Below are 19,005 nucleotides of genomic sequence, written 5' to 3'. Positions count from 1 at the left end.
TTCCAGCACCACACTCTCAACTCTAATGTCCAGCATCTGCAGTCCTTACTTTCTTCAAAGTGTTCAGGAATGTGTAGGTTAGGTGCGTTAGTCAGGGGTAAATGTAGAGTAAAAGGGCAATGGGTCTGGGTGGGATACTCTTTGGAGGTTTGGTATGTACTTGTTGGGCCAAAGGGCCCAATTCCACACTGTAGGGTTTCTATGATTCTACATGTCCAGTAGTTCCTTTATCTGATTTATTTCCATGGTAGTTGATATTTGCAGATTCTTCTCATAGAACCAGATCCAAATAAGAATTCTAATATTGTAGCAAATCCCTTACTATCACCCAGAAGTGACATCACCCACCACAATAGATCAGGACAGATAAATCAACTAGGAGAAAATGAGGACTGCAGATGCTGGAGATCAGAGTTGAGAGTGTAGTGCTTTTCCAGCACTACATTCTGAACCAACACAGATAAGTAACAAGGACAGAACACCTTCACTTCATCAGAGGCTCGCTGATGATGTTATCTGGCAAGGTGATGAAACGTCTGAGAACAAATCTACCAGCTCAGTGAGCAAACTTACAACCTGACCTTTACTATTTCTCAACAAAACCCAAAGTCCATTTGACCAGCTCATTTAATAAAAAAACTATGATTTCCCATTTAACCCTAAATTAATTATTCCAGCACTCTCCTTCGTTCCTAACTATCTTATTAAAATATCATAGCTGGAAATATCTAGTTCCCAATCTTGCATTGTTTATAGCCACCTTCCTGCCAAGATTATGAAATAGTTTCACTATATTCAGTGTATTGGTTTTTCTGATGTCGCTTCACAATCGTATGAAATCAAATATTATTGTCCTTCCTTTGGTATCCTGATTTAATTCATCTTAGTTTGGCAGTGTTAGCTCATGTGGTTTTGAAGTCCATGTCAGCAGACCAGGAAAGGACAGAATAGTTTTAAAATACTCAATCACTGATTTATGGTCATTATTATTGAGATTGGATTTTATTGCCAGGTTTATTAATTGAGATTAAGTTCCACCAGCTCCAGACCATTAACATAGGCCTCCAGATTACTAGTCTAGTGACAGAAACACAATATCACTGTCTCCCTGTTAGTTAATTGCTGACAGTAGAAAAGTAAATAAAAATGTTGAAGATATTTCTGATAGGTCTTACTACTCCAAAGTGACAGAAACCCAAATCCCAGCCATACACATGGTCTCTGTTTGCAAACTGGTAGTGACACTTGAAGAGATTACCTCAGATTCTTTGTTTCAATAATGTAATTGCAGTAGAGAAGGTGCAAAGAAGATTCACTAAGATGTTACCTGGGCTGTAATGATTCAACTTTGAAGAGAAATTAGATTGGCTTGGATTTCCTTAGAGCAGAGAAGGTTAAGGGGGGGAGCCTTATTGATATGTACAAAGTTATGAGGGAAATTGACAGGGTAGATAGGAGCAAATCTTTCCCTTAGTAGAGAATTTAATTCCAAAGGGTATAGATTTAAAATAAAGGGCAGGAGGTTTAGAGGGGATAATGGATTTTTCTCTCACTAAGAAGGAAGTGCTTAAGCACTTTGTTTTGTTTTATTCATAATCAATCGGGTACCCTGATAGCTTTGTTTGTCATTCCTCCTTGTGACCATGTACTCCGACTATCCCTAACAAACTCCTTTTAAAAGTAGCCCATTTCTCCTTTACAGTTTTAGACTGTAAGACTATAAGAAATAGGAACAGAGGTAAGCCATTCAACCCCTCAAGCCTGCTCCACCATGCAATAGGATTGTGGCTGATCTGACATTCCTCGTATCTACTTTCCTGCCTTTCTCCCACAAACCTTGATTCTCCAAAAGATCAAGAATCTAACTATCTCAGTGTTAAACATTCACAAAGTCTCTGCACAAACACTGTGACCCCATAGCTCTGAAGGCGGGCACAATCTCCTACATCCTGACTCATGTATATAACTTGTAACATCGCACGGGAAACGTTAGAGCGATCAAGATTCGAACCTCGGTTGGTCTCCGCTGGCATTACATACTTCAATAAAGTTACCGATTGTCGAACCGCACTCTGGGCTCGGACTGAGATCATTTAATCCGCGCTAACAGCTCTCTGTGGTTTGGAGTTCCAAAGACTCTCAATCCTCTGAGAGAAGAAATTCCTTCTTATCTCTGTTTTAAATTGGCACTTCTTAATTCTGAGACCATGTCTTCTAGTAAAAGACTATACAATGATAGCGTTTACCCTACAAAGCCCTGTAAGAATTATTTTGTTTCAATGTGATCACCTTTCATTCTTCTAAGTTCCAATGACTAGAATCCCAAAATGTTTAATTCTTGCTCATAAGAGAATTCCACCAAATCAGGGATCATCCTAATGAACCTTGTCTCAACTGCCTCTAATGAAATAATGTACTTTCTTAAATTACGGACCAAAACTGCTCAAAGTGACCAAAACTCACTTCCTTTCTCCAAGTCAATAATGTACATTGTAAACAATTATTGCTCCAGAACACATTCTCATGGGACAACACTTCTTACAGGTTCCATTCTGAAAGTATCGTCCTCATTCCCATTCCCAGTTTCATCTTCATGACCCAATTCTCTATTCACGTCAATATACTACCTCCAACATGGTGCATTCATCCTATGACTTAACCTTTTGTGAGGTAACTTGTCGAATTCCTTCTGGAAGTCCAAGTACAACATTTCTACTCCTTCCCTTCCATGTACTCAGGTTACTCAGGACTCTATGCTTGATTAAATTATAATTTTCCAAATGTTCTGCTACTGCTTCCTTCATAATTGATTCTAATACTTTTCCAACAATAGGGGAGGGGATGGTATAATGGTATTATCACTTGACTATTCATCCAGAGACTCGGGTAATGTTCTGGGGTCATGGTTTCAAATCCTGCCATGGAGAATACTGGTATTTGAATTTACTTTTAAAAATGTAGAATTAAGTGTCTAATGCTGACCACAAAACTCTTGTCAATTGTGAGAAAAAACCCATCTGGTTCACGTGGGTGGCACGGTGGCTCAGTGGTTAGCACTGCTGCCTCACAGCACCAGGGACCCGGAGTTGATTCTCACCTCCGGTAACTGTCTGTGTGGAATTTGCACATCCTCCCCGTTTCAGCGAGAGTTTCCTCCCACCATTAGTCAGGGGCAAATATAGAGTAGGGGAATGGGTCTGGGTGGATTACTCTTCAGAGGATCGGTGTGGACTTGTTGGGCAAAAGGGCATGTTTCCATACTACGGGGAATCCAATCTAACAATCTTTCAGAAAGGAAACCTGCTATCCTTACCTGATCCAGCCTACATTTGATTCCAGACCCAAAGAATGCAGTTGACTTTTAACTGCCCTCTGGGCAAATCGGGATAGGCAATATTTGCTTCCCTAGCCAGCAATGTCTACATCCCATGAATGAATTAAAAAGAAGCTAGGCTAGTTGTCTCCTTCCCTTTTTGAATAAGGATGTCATATTGGCAGTTTTCCAATGCTCTGATACTTCTCCAGAATCCAAGTATTTTTGGAAAATTAAAATGCATCCACCATCTCTTTAACTACCTCTCTTAGGATCCTACTTTGCACGCCAACAGGGCCAGGGATTTTATCAATCCTTAACCCCATTAGTTTTCCTATTGATATTTCTCCAGCAATGTTGATGGTACTTAATTCTGCACGTGTCCCCGACCTCTGTATTCTTTAGTATTAATGAGATGTTTGAAGTATCTTTCACCATAAAGACTGATGTAAAATATCTGTTTAATTCTTCTGCCATTTCCTTCTTTCCAATAACTGCTCCCCGGTTTAATTTTCTAAGAAACCTGTGTTCTGTGTTCATTATTACCTCCCTCTTCCTTTTTGTCCTGGTAGTTTATCTTCTCTGTGTTATTATCTTTTTAGTCCTCCTTTGCTGGATTCTGAATTTGAAGCTATCACTGACATCTGCCTCCAATATGCTTTTCTTTCAACTGAATACTCTCCCTAACTTCCTTAGTTAGCCATGTGTGGTTTATCCCTCTCTTGGAAACTTTCCTCCTGACTGGGGATATATTTTTGCTGAGAGCCATGAATTACCTCCTTAAATGTGTGCTGCTGCTTGCTCACTGTCATTCCCATTGATCTTATTTGCCCAGTTCACTTTAAAGGTAACCCTGTTTTCATTTCATTGTAATTCCCTTTATTTCAGTTAAATGCAATCATTTCCAACTTATATTTCTCACTCTCAAACTTAATATCAAATGCTATCATGTCATGATCACTACTTCCTACAGTCATGATTTGGAGATGCCGATGTTGGACTGAGGTGTACAAAGTTAAAAATCACACAACACCAGGTCATGATCCAACAAGTTTATTTGGAAGCACTAGCTTTCGGAGCATTACTCATTCATCAGCGCTCCGAAAGCTAGTGCTTCCAAATAAACCTGTTGGACTATAACCTAGTGTTGTATGATTTTTAACATTGTACTTCCTAAAGGATCTTTTATTTGGAGGTAATTTCTTAAACATGCCTCATTATCCTTTACCAGATCCCAAGTAGCCTGCTCCTTGGCTGGCTCTGTGAGATATTATTGTGTTATAGGTTATCTTTATTAACTCACTCACCAGCTTGCTATATTCATTAATAATGGGGTCATTCATAATCCGTTACTAACCCGTTAGTTACTATAATATTATTTCATTCATTCATAAAACCACAGTCCTGTAATATATTTTACTATCCAAATTTAAAAACAATCCTTTCAAATCCATTACTGCATTTTCAAACCTTGTCAGCCCCTTGCTACAAGCAGTGTTTACCTCAGAATAAGTGTAGCATGCAGAACAATTCCATCCTCACCAAGTCTCCATGAAACATTATAATATTAATCAGTCCTTACCAGCCATCTCCTGGACACGAGTAGATTCCCCAATTAATAAAGTACCTGTTAAACAGCTTTTAACTGGGCCATTATCCCTTCAAGAAACTAACTGATAAAACAGCATTTCTACGAAATTGCATAAATGAATGAAACTCATACTGGCAAACAGTTAATAAATCTAACAACCCAGATGCAGTGATCAGTTTAATATCCTTTATTCTTTTTATTATGTACAGCTACAATTTCTAACATATTTAGGGCATAGGGGCCTACTATTTTTTACTACATTGCAAAATTTGACATCCTCTTGGGAAGGCAGGGCAAGTGACTGAGGTGTCAGTGGGGGAGCACATTGGGGCCAGCGACCATAATTATATTAGGTTTAAAATAGCGATGGAAAAGTATAGACCAGATCTAAAGGTTGAAGTTCTATATTGAAGAAAGGCCAATTTTGATGGTATTAGGCAAGAACTTTCGAAAGCTGATTGGGGGCAGATGTTCGCAGGTAAAGGTACAGCTGGAAAATGGGAAGGCTTCAGAAATGAGATAACAAGAATCTAGAGACAGTATATTCCTGTCAGGGTGAAAGGGAAGGCTGGTAGGTGTAGGGAATGCTGGATGATGAGAGAAATTGAGGGTTTGGTTAAGAAAAAGAAGGAAGCATATATAAGATATAGACAGGATAGATCGAGTGAATCCTCAGAAGAGTATAAAGGCAGTAGGAGTATACTTAAGAGGGAAATCAGGAGGGCAAAAAGGGGACATGAGATACCTTTGGCAAATAGAATTAAGGAGAATCCAAAGGGTGTTTACAAATACGTTAAGGACAAAAGGGTAACTAGGGAGAGAATAGGGCCCCTCAAAACTCAGCAAGGCAGCCTTTGTGTCGAGCCACAGAAAATGGGGGATATGGAAGATATAAAATGCAGGGAAATAGATGGTGACACCTTGCAAAATGTCCATATTACAGAAGAGGAAGTGCTGGATGTCTTGAAACGCATAAAGGTTGATAAATCTCTAGGACCTGATCAGGTGTACTCTCTAACTCTGTGGGAAGCTAGAGAAGTGATTGCTGGGTCTCTTGCTGAGATATTTGTATCATCGATAGTCACAGGTGAGGTGCTGAAAGACTGGAAGTTGGCTAACGTGGTACCCTACTTTAAGAAGGGTGGTAAGAACAAGCCAGGGAACTATAGACCAGTGAGCCTGATATCGATGGTGGGCAAGTTGTTGGAGGGAATCCTGAAGGACAGGATGTACATGTATTTGGAAAGGCAAGGACTGGTTAGGGACAGTCAACATGGCTTTGTGCATGGGAAACATGTCTCACAAACTTGATTGAGTAACAAAGAAGATTGATGAGGGTAGAGGGATAGATGTGATCTATATGGACTTCAGTAAGGCGTTCGACAAGGTTTCCCATGGCAGACTGGTTAGCAAGGTTAGATCTCACAGAATACAGCAAGAATTAGCCATTTGGATACAGAACTGGCTCAAAGGTAGAAGACAGAGGGTGGTGGTGAGGGTTGTTTTTCAGACCGGAGGTCTGTAACCAGTGGAGTGCCACAAGGATCAGTGCTGTGTCCTCTACTTTTTGTCATTTATATAAATGATTTGGATGTGAGCATAAGAGGCACAATTAGTAAGTTTGCAGATTACACCAAAATTGGAGGTGTAGTGGACAGTGAAGAAGATTACCTCAGATTACAATGGGATCTTGATCAGATGGGTCAGTGGGCTGATAAGTGGCAGATGGGGTTAAATTCAAATAAATGCGTGTTGCTGCATTTTGGGAAAGCAAATCAAAGCAGGACTTATACACTTAATGGTAAGGTCCTAGGGAGTGCTGCTGAACGAAGAGACCTTGGAGTGCAGGTTCATGGCTCCTTGAAAGTGGAGTCGCAGGTAGATAGGTATGCTTTCTTTCATTAGTCATAGTATTGAGTACAGGAGTTGGGAGGTCATGTTGCGGCTGTACAGGACATTGGTTAGGCCACTATTGGAATATTGCATGCAATTCTGGTCTCCTTCCTATCAGAAAGATGTTGTGAATCTTGAATGGGTTCAGAAAAGATTTACAAGTATGTTGCCAGGGTTGGAGGATTTTATCTATAAGGAGAAGCTGAACAGGCTGGGGCTGTTTTCCTTGGAGTGTCAGAAGCTGAGGGGTGACCTTATAGAGGTTTACAAAATTATGAGGGGCATGGATAGGATAAATAGACAAAGTATTTTCCCTGGGGTTGGGGAGTCCAAAACTAGAGGGATAGGTTTAGAGTGATAGGGGAAAGATATAAAAGAAACCAAAGGGGCAACTTTTTCACACAGAGGGTGGTACGTGTATGGAATGAGCTGACAGAGGAAGTGGTGGAAGCTGATACAATTGCGCCATTTAAAAGGCATTTGGATGGGTATATGAATAGGAAGGGTTTGGAGGGATATGGGACTAGATTGGGTTGGGATATCTGGTCAACATGGACGGGTTAGACTGAAGGGTCTATTTCCATGCAGCACATCTCTATGACTCTATGACTCTAATTTAAACGACAAAAGGGCTAACACCTCCTAATTATGCAAGTAGACCAGACAGACTTCCCATCAGTAGCAGCCAGCACTTAGCACGTTTTAACTCATCTCCTGTCTCCCAGGACAGAAGCCCTTAAAACCTTTGTGTTCAATAAATAAAACAATGTAACAGCATAGTAATGGAATTTTAATACATGTAAGAACAGTGTGCAAAGGAGCTCTTGTAGGTCCTGTAACTCGGGATTGTATTGCCGCCTCGAACTTGCGCTGTGGTTGCTGAATAAAAGAGGCTATTTTCACCACTCACTGATTTAGGTCATTATTTGGACATGATCCCACAACTCCATGACATATTGCTCTAAGAAGCTATCCAAAATGCTCTCTATGAATTTGTTGTTGTAGCTACATTTCCGGTTTGGTTAATCTAATTGTCTGTTAATCTTTCATTTCAATTTACCAGAGCCAGACTCATTCTCACTGGTCTTCTGATTGATGTATTTTGCTCTGGATTGCTATGGCCAACTTAAATGTTATAGTTGTCACTGTCTCCTAAATGTGGTCCTAATGACACATCATATTCTTACAGAACTAGCTGCACCAAACTGACACCAATCCATTCAATACATTTATTGCCAATCATAATTCATATAATGCTGGTCTGAAGTAATGGATGAGCTCCTACATGACTGCTTGGAGTTGGTGGACTGTCCACGTTCAAGAACTCCTGCTGTCCTAGACTTCATGCTACTTAACAATGTGATTTGCCTGTATTGCTTGCAAGGCAAAGCTTTCCACTGTAACTCGGACACATGACAATAAATTCAACTCAATTCAATTCAAGAGTAAGTGTAGAGGATAGCATGCTAAAGAAGTAAATCCCAGTGTTCCCCATGGAAACCATGGATGAACCAGAAGATCCACTCCTATGAATTTTAAAACAGCTATGGACAGGGACAAAACTGGTCCATGGGTTCAATTTCTAAATTGGTGCAAGGTGAATTTTGATGGAATTAGACAGGATCTTGATTGGAGTAGTTTATTTGCAGGTGAAGGGTCCTTCAGCAAGTTGGAGGCATTTAAAAGTGAGTTGCTAGAATTCAAGGTCTATAAGTTTCTGTGAGGGTGAAAGGCAAGGTTGGCAGGAATAGGGAACCGTGGGTGACAAGAGATATTGAGGCTTTGACCAAAAACCTCAGGTACAAGTAGCTGGGATCAAGGGAATCCCTAGAAGTATACAGGGAATACAGGAGGCGAAAGTGAGGACTGCAGATGCTAGAGATTCGAGTCAAGACTGTGGTGCTGGAAAAGCACAGCAGGCCAGGCAGCATCCGAGGAGCAGGAAAATCGACGTTTCGGTCAAAAACCCTTCATTAGGGAATACTGGAGTTTACTGAAGAAGGAAATCAAGATGGTGAAAAGAGGACATCAGATAGCCTTAGCTCAGAAGATTAGAGTGAATCCAAAGAGGTACTTTAAGTATATTAAAGGAAAAAGAATAACTTAAGAGACAATAGGGCCCCTCAAGGACCAAGGTGGACATGTATGTGTAGAACCACAGATGATGGGCAAGGTTCTCAATGATTATTTCTCCTGTGTTTACCGTGGGGAAATACATGAAGACTTAAGAACTTGGGGAAGTTAGTGGTCATATCTTAGGGACAGTCCATATCACAGTAGAAGTGGTGTTGAATGTATTAGAATGTATAAAGGTGGATAAATCTCCTCATCCTGACCAGATATACCCAAGAACACTGCAAGAGGCTAGAGAAGAAATTGCGGGGCCCTGGCTGATATTTTTGTATCATCGTTAGCCACTGGTGAGATCCTAGTAGTGAAAATTGTGCCCTTATTCAAGAAGGGCTGCAAAGACAAATTGGGATCAATATACCAGCATGCCTAACATCTGTGATAAGTAAGTTACTTGAGAAGATTGTTAGAGATAAGATATACATGCATTTGGAAAGTCAGGGTTTGATTATAAATAGTCAGCATGGCTTTGTGCATGGGAGATCAAACCTCACAAATTTGTTGGAGTTCTTTGATGATCATAATTCCATGAAAGTAGAGTTGCAGCTGGATAGGATAGTAAAGAATGTATTTGGTATGCTTTCCTTTATTGGTCAGAGCATTGGGTATAGGATTTGGAAAGTAATTTTGCAGCTGTACAGGACATTGGTTGAGGCCACTTTTGGAATATTGTGTGCAATTCTGGTCTCCCTCCTATTGGAAAGATTTTTCAGACTGTAGGCCTGTGACCAGTGGAATGCCACAAGGATCGATGCTGGGTCCACTTATTTTTGTCATTTATATAAATGATTTGGATGTGAGCATAAGAGGTACAGTTAGTAAATTTGAAGATGACAGCAAAATTGGAGGTTTAGTGGACAGCGAAGAAGGTTACCTCAGATTACAACAGGATCTTGATCAGATGGGCCAATGAGCTGAGGAGTGGCAGATGGAGTTTAATTCAGATAAATGCGTGGTGCTGCATTTTGGGAAAGCAAATCAAAGCAGGACTTATACTCTTAATGATAAGGTCCTAGGGAGTGCTGCTGAACAAAGAGACCTTGAAGTACAGGTTCATAGTTCCTTGAAAGTGGAGTCGCAGGTAGATAGGATAGTGAAGAAGGCGTTTGGTATGCTTTCTTTCATCAGCCTAATTGAGTACAGGAGTTGGGAGGTCATGTTGCGGCTGTACAGAACATTGGTTAGGCCACTGTTGGAATATTGCATGCAATTCTGGTCTCCATCCTATCAGAAAGATGTTGTGAAACTTGAAAGGGTTCAGAAAAGATTTACAAGAATGTTGCCAGGGTTGGAGGATTTGAGCTATAAGGAGAGGCTGAATAGGCTGGGGCTGTTTTCCCTGGAGCATCGGAGGCTGAGGGGTGACCTTATAGAGGTTTACAAAATTATGAGGGGCATGGATAAGACAAATACACAAAGTCTTTTCCCTGGGGTGGAGGAGTCCAAAACTAGAGGGCATATGTTTAGGGTGATAGGGGAAAGATATAAAAGAGACCCAAGGGGCAACCTTTTCAAGCAGAGGGTGGTACATGTATGGAATGAGCTGCCAGAGGAAGTGGTGGAGGCTAGTACAATTGCAACATTTAAAAGGCACTTGGATGATTATATGAATAGGAAGGGTTTGGAGGGAAATGAGCCAGGTGCTGGCAGGTGGGACTAGATTGAGTTGGGATATCTGGTCGGCATGGACGGGTTGGACTGAAGGGTCTGTTTCTATACAAAATACAGCTGATGCTGGAAATCTGAAATCAAAAAACAAAGTGCCAGAGAAACTCAGCAGGTCTGACAGTACTTGTGGAGAGAGGAACAAAGTTAATGTTTCATGTCCAATATGACTGTTCTTCAGAATTATTAATTGATCCTACTTAGCTTTGATTCATCTGCAAATTTGGAAAATCACATTTGGTCCCCAACATCAAAGCATTGGTATGTAATGTGATCAGTTGGAGCCCAAGGATCCTTTGGTCCAAATTGTCCATGCCGATCAGGATATCCTAACTTACTCTATCTTAAAGAGTGGGGGGATTGGGGGGGTGTGGAATGCACTGCCAGCATTGGTAGTAGATTCAGATAAATTAAGTGACTCTTGGCTAGGCACATGTAAGATAGTACAATGAAAGGTACATAATTTAGTCTGGTCTTAGAGTAGGATAAAAGGCTGACACTACAGGGCCTGTACTGCGCTGTACTGTTCTATGTAATCTAGTCCTATTTGCCAGCATTTGGCCCATATCCCTCAAAACCCTTCTTATTCAAATACCCATCCAGATGTCTTTTAAATCTTGTAATTGTACCAGTCTCCACCACTTCCTATGGCAGCTCATTCCATACATTCACCCTTTGCATGAAAAGGTTGCCCCTTAGGCCTCTTTTCCCTTCACCCTAAACCTATGCCCTCTAGTTTTGGACTCTCCAATCCAGAGAAAAGACCTTATCTATTTACCCTATCCATAACCCTCATGATTTTATAAACTTCTATAAGGTCATCTCTCAACCTCGTACGCTCCAGGGAAAACAGCCGCAGCCTATTCAGCCTCTCCTTATAGCTCAAATTCTCCAAAACTGGAAACTTCCTTGTAAATTTTTTCTGAACCCTTTCAACTTTCACAATATCTTTCCTGTAGGAGGGGGACCAGAATTGCACACAATATTGCAAAAGTGGCCCAACCGATGTCCTGTGCAGCCGCCTCAACTCCTGTACTCAATGCACTGACCAATAAAGGCAAGCATACAAAATGTTCACTATCCTATCTACCTGCAACTCCACTTTCAAGGAACTATGAACCTGTACTCCAAGGTCTCTTGGTTTAGCAACACTTCTCAGAACCTTACCATTAAGTGAATAGGTCCTCGCGGAATTCTCGAGCCATTGTCTACCAAGTCACAATTTATCCATTTACTCCAAAAGTCTGTATTTTTTCTGTTAGTCAATCATTAATTCAACAATACCAACTATCACATACACTATAATCTTTTAAACAACCTAAGTTTACTATGTCCATCAACTCTCCTTGATCAATTTTGTTTGTAACAGCTTCAAAAAGCCTCAACAAGTTCATCAAACACAATTTCCTATTCACAAAATGTACTATTTCCTACTCTAATGTTCTTTGCCTCTCCCAAACATTTAAAGGCTCCTAGCTGTTCTCTCATATAAATGTAAAGGATACCACAACTCTGCTTTGACAGGGAAGTATCTTGGGGTCCTAGCCAAGGTTTATCTTTTATCTAACTTCACTATTTGTGGGCGGCACGGTGGCACAGTGGTTAGCACTGCTGCCTCACAGCGCCGGAGACCCGGGTTCAATTCCCGACTCAGGCGACTGACTGTGTGGAGTTTGCACGTTCTCCCCGTGTCTGCGTGGGTTTCCTCCGGGTGCTCCGGTTTCCTCCCACAGTCCAAAGATGTGCGGGTCAGGTGAATTGGCCATGCTAAATTGTCCGTAGTGTTAGGTAAGGGGTGAATGTAGGGGTATGGGTGGGTTGCGCTTCGGCGGGTCGGTGTGGACTTGTTGGGCCGAAGGGCCTGTTTCCACACTGTAAGTCTAATCTAATCTAAATGACATGGTTATTACCATATTGTCCTTTAATGATTATCCAATGTTACGACAGTGATGTAACAACAGTTGCCCTCCACTCCTGGCACCTTCCCCTCCACTACAAGAAGTGCAAACGCTGCATACACACCTCCCCTGTCACCACTGTCCAAGGCCCCAAAGGATCCTTCCACATCCGACAGAGATTTACCTGTACTTCCACACACATCATCTACTATGCTCATTGCTCTCGATGTGGTCTCCTCTATATTGGGGAGACAGGACGCCAACTTGTGGAACATTTCAGGGAACATCTCTGGGACACAGGCATTAACCAACCCCACCGCCCTGTGGCTGAACACATTAACTCTCCCTCCCACTCCACCAATAACATGCAAGTGCTGGGCTTCCTCCATTGCCAAACTCCAAACATTTGACGCCTGGAGGAAGAACGCCTCATCTTCCGCATAGGGACCCTCCAACCACATGGGATCAATGTCGATTTCACTAGTTTTCTAATTTCCCTTCCTCCATCTTATCCCAATCCCAACTTTCCAACTCCACATCACCCTCTTGACCTGTCCATCTTCCTTCCCACCTATCCACTTCACCCCCACCTTCATCTACCTTTCACATTCCCAACTACCTTCTTCCCTGCCTCAACCCCTTCCCAGTTATCACTCAGTCCCCTTTGGCCACCCCCACCATTCCTGATGAACACCTTATGCTTGAAATATCAACTCTCCTGTTCCTCCGATGCTGCCTGACCAGCTGTGCTTTTCAAGCACCACACTCTTCCACTCAGATCTCCAGCATCTGCACTCCTCACCTTCTCTAATTACAACAGTGATATTACATTTGAAATGATAGATTTGGCTGTAGTGTTTCCAGGAATCCTGGGATATATTCTCATTGCAATATTTATTTATATAAAAAATATACATTTATTACAAATCAGAGCTTACTGTATTTAACGTTATGTATTCGAATGAGATGCAACAAACTTTACAAAAGGTTCATAAAACCCAATTGCAGATTCTCCCGTCAGGAGCCAATGTTCTTCCGCTGAGCTGTTATGCTGTGTAAAGAGCTGAACCATTTCCCTGTTTTCAGTGTTGGTAAATCACAAAGGAGAATGCAGCAATAATCCCTGTGACAGCTGCTAACTTTGCATATGAAAATCGGGGACTTTTCTGCCGGAAATAATCCACAAATCCAGTGTCTTCCCGTTTAAAGTATTCTACGAACCCCTTCTCCTAGTTAAAAAAACAAAAGTAAACTTTATGAATGAATGCAACACCGTGACACAAACATCTGTGATTTCAAGCAGCAGAACAATGGGTAATCTGGCGGTGAGTGGAAGTAATTCCCTACCCAGCTACCGTTCTCCTTGATCCACGCAGCTTTGGCGGTCCACGTGTGATGAGCCATACACTGAGCCACGTCCTCAACCAGTTCTTCTTCTGGAATGCCTCTCCTTTTCAAGTGCCTCACTAACTCTCCACAAAAAGCATACAAAGCCACAAGTCTGCTCCAGTTATCCTTGCCATCTGAGTAGATCTCGCTCATTAGAATGGGAAACGCCTGCTTCACGTCCTCTGTGGAAGCGATGTTGAGTTGTTTGATGTAGAGTTCAAACTCCCGCTGTCTGACTTCCTGGAAGAGGGAGGCCGCCTTACGCAGTGTTTCAGCCGCGCTGCTGCTCGCAGGAGCTGCCTGAGGTCCTTCCAATGCAAACTTCAGATAATCCTTTATCAACATGTAGACGAACTGCCTCGAGTGTGAATCGTGGTTCATCATCAGTGCTGGTCTTTCTCAGTTGCTCGCTCAGTCTCAGCTCAGTGTCATTCTACAATGAACACACCGACCTTGGTTTTATTAGCAGCAACCTGACCCGGACTTTCCATTTTGCAGAATTGATGTGTTACTGAGACCCGCCCACCCACCTCTGAGCGAAGCAAATTTCCCCTCGGTAATTAACCGGAACAATTCTATTCGAGTTACTCTCCCTCAAAGGGGAAAGTGGAAATCGCCCAATTGCCAGAACCTTATCTCAGCCGAAAGGAAAATCAAACGTTCAAAACATGTTTGTGACTGCTCTGCGCCTGCTTACATACGTGTTCGAATCGATTCTGTAATCGGCAGCAGGCGCGTACCATGAATAAATATTAGGTAACAACAATGACTGCAGATGCTGGAAACCAGATTCTGGATCAGTGGTGCTGGGAGAGCACAGCAGTTCAGGCAGCAACCGAGGAGCAATAAAATCAAACTGCTGTGCTCTTCCAGCACCACTAATCCATGAATAAATATTGTTAATCTGGAGCCACTCTCGGAATCTCAGGCCATCCCAAAAGGCTACACAGCCAATCAGGTACCGCCGAAGTATAGTTACTACTCCAATGTAGGAGTCAGCAAAGAGTCTGACTTGGAAGTCGCACTTGGCCTCCATTTTGAAGGATAAAGACAAGACAGACCAGTATGTCTCACTGGGAAAAGTGAGGACTGCAGGTACTGGAGAATCAGAGTCAAAGGGTGTGGTACTGGAAAAGCACAGCAGGCCAGGCAGCATCAGGGAGCAGGACAGTCGACTTTTCAGGCTTATGGCCAAAACGTCGATTCTCCTGCTCCTCGGATGCTGCATTACTGGATGTGCTTTTCCAGCACCACACTCTCCACTATGTCTCATTCCCCATTTTTATTGATGTGGGTTCAAGGATAGTTAACCTTGAGAATATCAGGGAGATTACCTCAGCTCATTGACCCATGCCACACTATCTGCTACATTCATTTTGATTTGATTTACTATCGTCACGTACTGAGATTGAGTGAAAAGAGTTTGCGTGCTATTCAGACAAATTGTACCTTACACAAGTACATCAAGATATAGAATAGAATGCAGGATATAGAGTTACAACTACAGATAAGGTGCAGAAAAACAGCAACACTAATATAAGAGAGGTCCATTCAAAAATCTGACAACAGCAGGAAACATGCTGTTGATACATGTTTTCAAACTTCTGTATTTTTTGCTTGATTTAAGAAGGTGGAAGAGAATGTAAGTTGGGTGGGAGGGGTCTTTGATCATGTTGGCTGCTTTCCTGAGGCAATGGAATCCTGAGACAGAGGCAGTGGATGGATGGAAGGCTGGTTTGCATGATGGACTGTGTTACATTCACAACACTCTGTAATTTCTTGCAGTCTTGGTCTGTGCAGTTACCATACCAAGCTGTGACACATCCCAGTTGGATGATTTCCGTGCTACATCTATAAACAAGTCTTAGTTTAACTTCCCAAGTAAAATCTACATCAGTACAAAATTTAGGCTGACATTCCTGTGGGAATATTGCAGAAGCCAAAGTTCGATGGCACTTTGTGAAAATAAAAACAGGTGGAGACTTTTCCTTGTATTCTAAACAAATTGTCTCCCTAAACCAAGGTCACCAATTCAGGTCACTTACCTCATTGTTGCTTATTGCAGCTTGACCACCATATTTTCCAACATAACAATGATAATAATCAAAATAATTCATGAGTGTGCAGTGTTTTAAGATATTTTGAGATTGTCAAAGGTGCTATATAAATACAAACTTACTCTTTCAAATATGAATGACCAATCCCAGTTATTTTCTGTACATCAGATTGTTCCTCAGAAATTGATTCTGAAACAAATTGGGCAGAATATTTTAATTCATTGAGTGACAAAAACAGTTTACTTAAGGACAAGAACTTCATCATTCAAATTATAAAAACAGAAATTACGATCATTGAAAAGGTCAGAACCCAAACACTTCCTCCAGCATGAGAACTCACCTACCCACACACACTACATTTCCGTGCAAATCATTTACTGTATATTTGATAACAATAGCACAAAAAAATCAAATTAAAATCTGTGAAATAACTTGGTCTGTTGTACACTGAGGAAAACATTTTACTTTCTTTCAGAAGTAGCAGCTAGGATCGTGCAGCATTAATTGATGGTCAGGACACACCTGTAGCCTGCACTCCCAAGGTGCAGCAATCTGCTCTTACGTAGATGTTAACATGAATGTGAGGAGTCCTTATTTGCTGTGAATGATGGAGTGATTCTTAGATTTAACATTTTTATTCAAATATCAAATACATTTGTGGTGAGTATTCTCTGTTGCTAAATAAACAAAATCTAGACGCCACGATTATTTATTATCTTGATGGGTTACCTAGATAATATTTCTTTTAATTTGCTTACTCCTAACTGATCCTGTCATCAGGTTTGGGATTTAGCTGTTTTAAAAGTGAAGAAAAACAAAATCAGCCCTTTCTAAAACTGAAATTGATATTTTTTTTTAAAAAACTGCAATTGTAACTAAGTAAAACAGCAAAACACAAGGCAAATAGACCAACATATGCTATGAAAATACAGGATGCAGAGGTTTGGGAAAGTTGAAGTTAATGGAGGCTGGAGAATGGCATTACTTGCCTGGTGGTGAGAAGGGTATTACCTGTGAGATCCTTCATGTAGACCTGGTCAGTCTACGCTGCTCTCAAAGCGGCTGGTAGGGGTTGAGACTATTACACAATCTTCTGGAATGTGCTTTGGCAAAGGAAGTCTGGAGAAAGATACAGCAATTTTATCACGATTTGTCCCGTGTAGCTCCGTGACACAGGACTCTAGTTCTAAGGCCTATTTCCCGTGACACACAATGAGACAAACATCAACTGCACCTGGCAGACCATCAACTCAGTGAAGGTCACTCTTTGGTCTGACCAAAACTTGTTGGTCTTCCAGAGCAAGGAGGTGACCTTGAAGGGCTCCTGCCCAAAACGTTGATTTTCTTGCTCCTCGGATGCTGCCTGACCTGCTGTGCTTTTCCAGCACCACTCTAAACTTGACTGAGTGTTGCAGTCTGGTACATTCTAAGGTCCAGGACTATGTGCTAACAGACTCACTAAAGCTTGGGACAGTTGCTGCTAAGGAGCAGTGGAGAAAGACCATTGAGATCTTTCTGCTGATGTTAAATGGGAGTATCCAACCCTCCACTGCCTCAAATGCATGTAAATATAGTCTTGCATGTGTAAGAAATGTCTTTGTTTTGTTTGGATGGTGTCAAACTCCAATGTTTGTTTGTTTCATTGGTACACTACTAGAACTGAACTGCATTTGTGACTATGTATAGAAACAAAGATTTTTTTTTACAAATAAAGTATATTTTTTAAATTTTAAAAAAAGAGGCTGGAGAATGGCATTAGAGCATTGAAATCACCCAGTCTGGCACTTTCTACCAAACAGACTGAGGCAGGCTACTGACAGGCAATGTCATGGGGCAACAGGAATTTTCTTATGGTGGTGAAATGACAGAGGAACCTCAATTATCCAAATATCAATTATCCAAAATGTCGAGATGTCGAAGTCCCGAGAGAAACATTACATCAAAGACATGTTTCCAACAGTGATCGTCTTTTGTTTAGTGATTAAAGAGGCATCATCTCAAATGACTAATCTCCTGCCCCCTCTCTCTCCCCACACTTTCCCTCGAGTTCTACAGAGAGATGTACCCTAAACCCTATTCCCCAGATAATCTCTCTAACATAATCTCCTGTACGTGTGTGTGTGTGCGTGTGTTGGAGTTTAGGAGCGGGCGGGCGGGGCGGGGGCTCTTGCGCTGTGTGCTGCTGCCTCATCTCCTGAACGCGGAGGAGACTTTAAAAACTCCAAGCCCCAAGAGAGGAAACGTATTTAATGGATTAACCGAATAATCAATTATCCGAACGAAATAGTGCTCGCCCTGTATGTGGTTAGCTCAGTTTTGTTCTTTATTGAGTACCTTTGCCCTTTCTAATTATATTATTTTTAAAGATGACACCTTTCAGTTTACACTCAAGTGATGTCACATTATAATTCAGAATGCTTCTTGTGTTGTTTACGGTTGAGTACATGACAAATCTACATAGTCATGGCTCACATCAATCTTAGCCTCCCAGCCTACCTCAATCCATTGAAATTTGTCTACTCGTGGAACAGGTCCATGGCAGAATCCATTTCCCTAGACCTACTCTCATCTCTGGAACATCTGGATAATAAGGATGCATAGATCAGGCTTCTACCTATTGACTACAGCTCTGCTTCAACACTATAATCACAACAAAACTAACCTTCACACTCTAACCTAGACCTCTATTCTGTCCTCTGCAACTGGATCCTCGACTTCCTGACCCACAGACAGCAATCAGTGAAGATAGACAACAGCACCTCTTCCCAGACAATCGTCAAAACCGATGCCCCACAAGAATGCACACTCACCCCCCTATTGCACTTCCTGTACACTCATGACTGTGTGGCCAAATTTCTTCCAAATTCTATCCACATGTTCACTGACAACATTATTGTTGTAGGTCGGATATCAAATAACAACAAGCCAGAATACAGGAAAGAGGGAGAATACTTGGTGACATAGTGCAAAGATAACAATCTCTTTCTCTCAATGTCAGCAAAACTAAAGAGCTGATCATTGACTTCAGGAAAAAGAGGACATACCCCGATCTACATCAATGGAGCTGAG

The 19,005-nt window shown here is 41.6% G+C and overlaps 1 protein-coding gene across 3 annotated transcripts in view; it reads right to left on the bottom strand.

Moving 5' to 3' along the window:
* Window positions 1–13,385: 13,385 nt before the first annotated feature.
* LOC132834422 (bcl-2-related protein A1-like) overlaps window positions 13,386–19,005 on the bottom strand; it is a 50,756-nt gene continuing 45,136 nt past the window's right edge. For 2 of the 3 annotated variants that reach the window (XM_060853355.1, XM_060853357.1), the window contains exons 3-6: window positions 16,948–17,055; window positions 16,059–16,125; window positions 13,838–14,312; window positions 13,386–13,719 (exon numbers count right to left, since the gene is read on the bottom strand). In XM_060853355.1, the coding sequence (XP_060709338.1) occupies window positions 13,573–13,719; window positions 13,838–14,263 (573 nt within the window). In that variant the 5' untranslated portion in view covers window positions 14,264–14,312; window positions 16,059–16,125; window positions 16,948–17,055 and the 3' untranslated portion in view covers window positions 13,386–13,572. The remainder of the gene's footprint in view (window positions 13,720–13,837; window positions 14,313–16,058; window positions 16,126–16,947; window positions 17,056–19,005) is intronic. The other variant, XM_060853358.1, reaches the window with a different exon arrangement.

Source organism: Hemiscyllium ocellatum, chromosome 39 (assembly GCF_020745735.1).
Source record: "Hemiscyllium ocellatum isolate sHemOce1 chromosome 39, sHemOce1.pat.X.cur, whole genome shotgun sequence".
Lineage (NCBI taxonomy): Eukaryota > Metazoa > Chordata > Chondrichthyes > Orectolobiformes > Hemiscylliidae > Hemiscyllium > Hemiscyllium ocellatum.
Note: the sequence above shows the minus strand (reverse complement) of the source record. Positions and strands in the feature narration are given on the sequence as shown.